This window comes from Caloenas nicobarica, chromosome Z (genome assembly GCF_036013445.1).
Source record: "Caloenas nicobarica isolate bCalNic1 chromosome Z, bCalNic1.hap1, whole genome shotgun sequence".
Taxonomy (NCBI): Eukaryota; Metazoa; Chordata; class Aves; order Columbiformes; family Columbidae; genus Caloenas; species Caloenas nicobarica.
The window spans coordinates 77,315,283-77,322,930 of NC_088284.1; the positions used below are offsets into that span (position 1 = coordinate 77,315,283).

Here is a 7,648-nt window from a genome sequence, read left to right on the forward strand (position 1 = left end):
TGTGATACCAGAAGTCAAGCATCTATGGAATATGCACAAAGACAAGGCAGAGGTTTAGAACTGCAGAACACAAAATGGGAAGGAAAAATAGACTTGAGATAGAGATACTTTAAAAATATGCAACAGCTTGGAGGCAAAGGCATGTGTCTCATCTGTAAGAAATTCAGTCCTCTGCTTTGAATTAGGCAAAATGAGGACCTGGGTGTCCCTGGTGAGTATCGTAGCTGTCAGATTTTTTTTTAGGTATGTATGAGCAGGACAGAGCTCTTACACTGCTGCCAAGCGTGTGAAATGTCCTCGCTGATCACGACAACATCTGGGTGTGTGTCCCATCACCTGTATCCTATCTTGAAAAGAAACCCAGGCCTGTGACTGGGGAGAAAGACCCTGCATGATCCAGAGATCTGATTTTTGAGAGTCTGGAACTGCAGAAAATAATCACACAGGCCTAACTGACAGTGTGAACAGGGTTTGGTCATGTTACATGAGATTACTCAACACTTCTTGCTCACTGTGCTGGCTCCTTGACTCTCCTGGGCAGTGTGTGCTGAACTTGAGCTCTCCGGTGGGCAGCACAGCATCTAAAGCGGGCGCCCAGTCCTCAGCTGGGATCTTCTGGGAGCAGCTGTGCACGCAACACAGCTTTGCAACATCAATTCTATTCAGTCTGTGTGTTGCCTGTCTATGCATAGCAGCGCCGTTGAAGCCAGAAAACGCTGCCTGTGTACACTTGCCACCACCTGCCCTTTGTGCACACCGGTTGTGTTCGGGATTTCTCAGTATTGCACAACTCAGAGTCAGTTTGATGTTCAGCATCACACTCAAATGTTTTGTTCCCAAATTCCACGCGTACCACCTTTCTGGCTGGAAAAAGAGTACACGTTTGGGGAAACCTTGGAGGGATAGTATTTCCAGCCTAAAATGAGAACTGCAGTGCCTAAGACCCTTTGTGTGTTCAGCCTGTCACAGGTAAGATTTCAGTGCTGAAGTTGAAAACGTGATGAAAACAGTATGACAAATATTCCTCATTTTGCAGAAAGCAGCATCATTAGTTGAACGTATCTTTTCATGTAGTCTCTAAGCTATTTAACTCATTCCAAGGCAGAGAGCCCTACACTGCAGACCTGCCATCTTTTGTGACACATAATTACAATCAGGTAGTGCAGTGAATTTTGTAACCTTTTAATCCCCTGTTAAAAATTCACTAATTGCTTAATCTGCTCAGTCTGTAAAGACTGTCTCCTTAGAAGCATTTTTGCATTTTTGGTCTCCCTGGGGAAAGCAGGTGCTGCTGGTATTAAGTGCTTTTGTCCACAAGAAATCATCCCAGAAACCCTGTTTATAACAGTAATATCTGGAACTGGGGGGTGGGGATTCATATTCAGTGGCGGAAGAAAACCTGGTCTTGTCTGAACAAGATGATCCAACAATAAGGCTCCTGAACCCCGTCTTTCGAGAAAAGCTTGATTTCTCCTGCTCAGAGTAACAGGAGGCATGTTCTCCGGTACTTCTCTAGAACTTGATAACAAAGAGTGAGATGGAGAAAGAATCTTTTTCTTTCCTATCACTGGCTTGCTGTCTTCTACAGCATCAGGACTTAGACTAGTAGTTAACTGAGAATCAGAGCTGTAGTGATTTGCTCCCAAATTTCTTTTCTGGATAATACTGCTGAGGTTTGAAATAAAGCTGATTTGTCCCGAACTGGCATCCTTACCCAAAGGAATCGCACTGGGGTTATGTTTCTCTTCACCATAAGGAGTCTGAGAGTTTATCTCATCACATGAGAACTTCCTTGATCCAGCCTGATCAAAAGTTTTCAATAAATGAGCAGTGTCTTTTACATCAATACTTTGGTGCCTGGTGATGAATCTCTTTGATAAAGCAAGGCCATTGATTTTAAAAGAGAGCTCTTCTTCTGGAGTAATATCCTGAAGTTCTTCTTGTAAAGAGGCAATTTTATTCTGGTGAAACAGTGACGGAGAGCTCTTTCTCCAAGGCTCAGACTGAAGCCGCTGCACTTGTGCCAGCTTGGACCCTACTTTTGTTGAGCTGGATTTTCTCATCAGTGAAACTGTCTGAGATGAGCTGTCCATGCTTCTTGGATGGTCCAGATCTTCAAAGCTGAAGAGTGCTTTTTTACTTTCACTTGAACTTGAAAGTGGGGATGGAGACGTTTTCAGCTCTATTTCTGATGGGGAAGTGCAGGCAGTTGGGGGATGGCTTTCCTCCAGGTCTGCAGGAGGCACGTTCAGGTACTGCTTCGTTTTCGGCCTTCCCGACAGGGACTTGTCCATAGTGATAATGATGACTTCTTTCCCTCGTGCCCTGCAGGCATTAAGAAGGACTGTCAGGGTCTCCTTGTCTTCCGAGTTTATGGCGTACACAAGCGCAGAGCAGTTGGAGTGATCCTGCAGGCTGGGGTCAGCTCCGCTTTTCAGAAGCAGCGACACCACCTCGGGCCCTGCTCTTTCCAGACACGCGTGCATCAAGGCCGTCTTTCCAGATTTGTCCTGTATGTTGGGATCGGCTTTGTTTTCTAGGAGGTATTTAACCATTTTTGCCTTGCTGACACTCTGGGAGTCCACATGTTTCGTCCTACAAGCAATCATTAAAGGGGTTTCACCTCTGTCGTTGCTCTCGTTGATGTAGGCACCACCCTCCAGTAACAGCCTGGTGAGGCGAAGGCGGCTTTGGTAGACAGCTCTGATCAGGGAATTCCCGTCTGCTGGCAACTCCATCATTTCGGTCATCGCAGTTGTCTCACACCTTCCTCATGGTTGCAAAGAACAACAGGTTTTCAGAGAAAGTAAAGAGCCCCTCCTAAAAAAAAAAGAAGGAAAAAAAGAAGATTTAACTGTATGAAAATTGCTCCTTTAAATATCCCAGTACAAGAAGTGCATTAAAAAATTAAAATCATATTTCAATATAACATTTACATATGTTTAAAGCATGACTGTCACCTTTTTTCTTTTCTTTGACTGCTCTCCCTTTTGCACACTCTGCTAAATAATCTGCCAGAAAAGTTTAATTCTCCACACTCTGATGGCTTTATACTGACTACACGCAAGTGGCTGTGTGACAGCTGTACCCCTCCTGATTTTCATCAGTGCAAGGAATAAGAACTGAATTAATCCTAGAGAATTTTTTTCAGTAATGTGAGATTCTTTGTCACATTCACTTATTCTTTCTCATAAATAGGCAATGCTAAACACCTAGAAATTAATGAGTTAAAGAAAGTTCATGCATGGGTCTTAATAACTATGAAAGGCAATCATTGTAATATAATTTTTTTCTAAGAAGAATTAAATGGCTGAAAAATAAATATTAACATATTTTATAAAAGTAATTACATTTGTGGAAGTACACTACCTTCCTTGTGCTGCTTTGAAACAAACTTGTCTGAGTGAAACAACCTGTCCCACTCATCGTGGGGATCCGTGAGCTGAGAGGAGTCCAGTACCTGGGCAGGCAGAGAGTATCGACTCCCAAACAAAAGAAATACTCGATAGCATTGAAGAAAATATAGAGGCTTCACACACAAAAAGATAAGAGCTTAATGTGGTATAAATAATGAAAGGTCTTGTATGAACATACACCTGCACGTACAGGAGCAACACAATTAAATTACTTTTATGTCTTTTACGTGCTTGCTTACCCACATGCAGAGAAAATCTCTAGAGAAAAAAAATCAATATTTAACAGTTCACATGGCAGTATAATTCAAAGACAACATTAGACATGGATATGAAAATTACATTTTATTTACAGTGTATTTCTAAATAAAAATGTTTAATTAGTTTAACTGCAAAGGAAATTAACAGAGACTCATTTTTATCTACCATTGAAAGCACTAGTAATGTTCTTGTGAATAACTGAGGAGCGATCATTTTGTTGGTTTTCTTCAATATTGGTGCTTTACTTTCAATTCCAAAATCAAAGGATGATATCAATGTAGCTTGATCCAAAAGTCCAACAAACAAACAAAGTCAGTTGAAATACCTATGACATATTTTATTATAGATCCCTCCCCTCTCAGTGTATTTCACTCCATAGCATCGTGCTCTGCAGCTACCGGTGCTTTTGCTAAGCAGTGACATTCAGCGGCTTACCAGTCACAATGAGAACAGCTAGATCAATGTGTTAATTAAGTATTTAACTATAATTCAACATAGTAGCTTGTTGACATGATGTAATAATGGTCATGTGCAGCACGTGTTTGGGTAAGATACCTCACAATATTTCATATGTTAGGAAAACAAACAAACAACAAACAAAACCAAAACAAACAAACAAGGAGACAAACACATGAGATGAACTGGTTCATCTTTAGTAGCATTTATTTCTGGGCTTATGGCCCTCACAAAGAATATTCATTGTGTACATATGACCGCAGTCCTGTTCTGAGAAATTAAGAAGGATGAAAAAGAGCCAGAACTTCCCTATCTGTCCGCATGATAATAAACATCCCAATTCTGATCACTGGTAAGAATAGAGACACCACTGTGGTACTATCATCTTATTTTAACCGGTTGGGTTTGGTTTTGGTGGTTGTTGCTTGGTTGGTTGGTTTTTTTCCCTCTGTCTTGATAAAACTTCTTTTTTTTTAAGTAATTGCATTGAAATTATTGTAAGGATTCATTCCATTATACTGAAAGTACATGATTCAGTAGTGTCTATCATAGCTTTCACTGATGTGCAAATCACTATTATGAAAGGCATATTTTTGACAAGTAATATATTCAAGATTTTGAGTCTTCTATAAAAGTAGCCAATTAATTCGTGCATTTAGACTTCCAGGAACAAACTAAAGAGAAATATATTTTAGCACACATGCTGGAACTCAGCTTGTGTTCTCCCTTGTTTTTGGCTTACCTGGAAGTCATCAGTGATTTTGCATTTCTTTCAATATTTATCTAAAGCTCTTAAGATACTTAACTGCTTGCTTTACTTAAGTGACGGCATATAGCACTTCTTACACAAGTCTTTTCATCTGTTGAAATACTTTTTATGGAGAAAAAAAAAATTAGATATTAAACTGGCAGAGAAAGAGAAGAATGATAGTCCAAGTCAGGTAGCAGGTCAATGCTAACAATGAGACTGTTTTTCTGACATCACATCTGACGCTTCCACTTGCTTAAATTCACCATCTCCATAGACTTTACCAGGACTATTATTGTGAGGGTAGAAGAAGGCTAGTGAGGCCAATAGTTAATGCTTGGAGCAGTTTGTGTAGCCAGGATGTTGCATGAACCTGGCCTGGAGAAAGGCCAAGATGCTTTTGTGCAGGTAGGTCAGCAGTTCCAGTGAGCCTGAGATCTCACCAGGGCTTGCAGGTGCTAATAAATTTAATTTCAGAAACCCGACTAATGGTTATATCCGCAGGCTGGGGCTGGCAGGTCTGCAAAGCGGAGTGGCTAATCTCTGGAAGAAGGAGAAGGGGCTCCTCTGCTGCCCAGGTCCAGCCATGTTAATCATAGGCTGATTCACACTTTGCACTGCAAGAGAGAATGGAGTAGCATGGAGGGAAAGCGGAGAAAGAAATATAAAGCGGGAAATGCACAGGCCACACCAGGACTGGGTACAACCTGCTCCAAAAGAGACACGGCTAGCTATTTTGAAGTGAAAGATCTCAGTTCAGGCAGATTCCCTAAAAGAGTAATTTATCTGATAATTCATCACAGATGGATGCTAAACAGATTGGTATTACAAAACATCCCTAAATCTAATTAACTGTGCTGTTAGAACCACTACATGTGTTGCTGAGGCATCAGGAGTGACACAGCTGCTCTTCAGCTGTGAGGGTAAAGTTGTGCCAAGAAAGCAGTTTGAAGAATGAAGAACTATGCAACCTAGTGTTTGACACTGAATCATGAACTGGTCTTTCAGATCACCCACAAATGCCTGGTGTTCTTGTACAAATAATATTTCTGGAACCTCTGTCTAGGAAGAGTTTCATTTCATTTTATTTTCAAAAAGCAATACTATCCTGGAAAATGCTCCGAGATGAAGCAGCAGAAAGCACCCTGTAGCATAAAAATCAAGTTTCGAAGCCGATGATGATTTGTTTCCAAGAAGTAGATAGCCAGTGTTGTGGATTTGTGCTGGGTCCTATCCTGAGGGCAGGCTCACAATGTAAGAGTGATATCCCAGAGTTCTATTTTGATACAGGTCCTGCTGCCATCGCAGTGCGAAAAGCCACTAACCCTCAAAAAGTTTCAACACTTCTTCCTCCAACCCTTGCTTCTTTATTTGTAAATAGTATTTAATTACTATGAGAACCTCTCACAGTGTTTTATTACATGTAACAGTGGAAATAATCACAAAATTGAGGGGAGAAAGGCTGATCAATGTTATAAACAAATATGAAAATAAACATTTTCATTAAGTAATAGAGTGCTATGAATCAATGCTCTTGCAAGATACTCCTCACTTTTTCAATGTGAAAGCCAAATTTTCTGTCCTCTGTGCCTCAGCACTTGAAGTTACACAAAGAAGCTTTCACACGCAGTAGGGTTTAGAGTCTAAAAATCATTCTTTCATCTCTGAAAGAAAGACATGCTTACACACTTAGGGAGCATAAGCTTTTACAGATTTTTATGATTCCTCACATCCACGTTAACCCTGTAAAATCTCTCAGCCAGTGTAAGAAGAACTCTGAATTCCTACACTGTCATAAACATGTTGAAATTTATCACACATGAGAGTAACTTTTGATTCAAAAATAAACATTCTAACACAGCCAAAATTTCCTCACCTTCCCCCAAAGTTGCCAGACCCACATCCAGTTTTGGAAAACTAGCCTGTAAAGTGCAATTTTCCACAGCGAAGCGCCCGTCTCTTCAGCCTCGCGTTCTCCCAGGATTAACTGCAGGACAGTCAGGATCATTTCTCACCCATCTTCTCACTTAGGATCTCCTGCGTTTGTACTTTCTGGGAAAGTCTGGAGCAGTCCGGCCAGCTTATTAAGTATCTTTCTCCTGCCACAGCATTTATCATCTTTCCAAGCGCTCTTTCTCATTTGGAGGTGTTTCCCACAGCAGTAATTACTGCCGGGGGTGGCTGGAGCATGGTGGGGAGCACTAGGAGACCGAAGTTTTCACTGAGGCTCTACATTAACGTCAATGTTGTTGCTCATTCCTGCTTCGCAGCATCCTGACTTGTAACCTAACGGCTCTAACGTTTTTCCTGAGAGAGATCTGGAAAAAAACCTACAAAAAACAACCAACCAAACAAACCCCCCCCCCCCCCAACAGGGACGAACAACTTCTCTACAGAGAAGTTACAGAGAACACACCTGAAAAATATAAACGCAGACTAAAAAAGTAAGCATGTTAAGGGCTTTTCCATGAAAAATTCACCGAGAGTGAACGGTGTTTGAACTGAGAGCCCGAGAAAAACGCTCTGCAAGACAAACACACACGGACAGACCTTCATCCACCGACCTGAGCCCCTCCTCAGCATTCTGCCCACCCTAACGAGATGTAAAACGTTTAAAATAAAATTTGAAAAACGCTCGTGTGTGGAAAGGCGAAGACCAGGCGACCCCGCGCCTGGCAGAGGTGCCGGGGGAGCGTTTTTACCTGTCGCCGTCGGCAGCGCCCGCTCTTCCCGCCTCAGCGCCCGCCGGGCGGGACGGGCCGCCCCGGCA

General features: G+C 41.8%; 1 protein-coding gene across 1 annotated transcript; it reads right to left on the minus strand.

Annotated features, from left to right (window-relative positions):
• Positions 1 to 1,193: 1,193 nt before the first annotated feature.
• On the minus strand, positions 1,194 to 2,750 carry ANKRD34B (ankyrin repeat domain 34B). The gene has a single exon (XM_065657379.1). The coding sequence runs from the start codon at positions 2,748 to 2,750 to the stop codon at positions 1,194 to 1,196; it is 1,557 nt and encodes a 518-aa protein (XP_065513451.1).
• Positions 2,751 to 7,648: the final 4,898 nt, after the last annotated feature.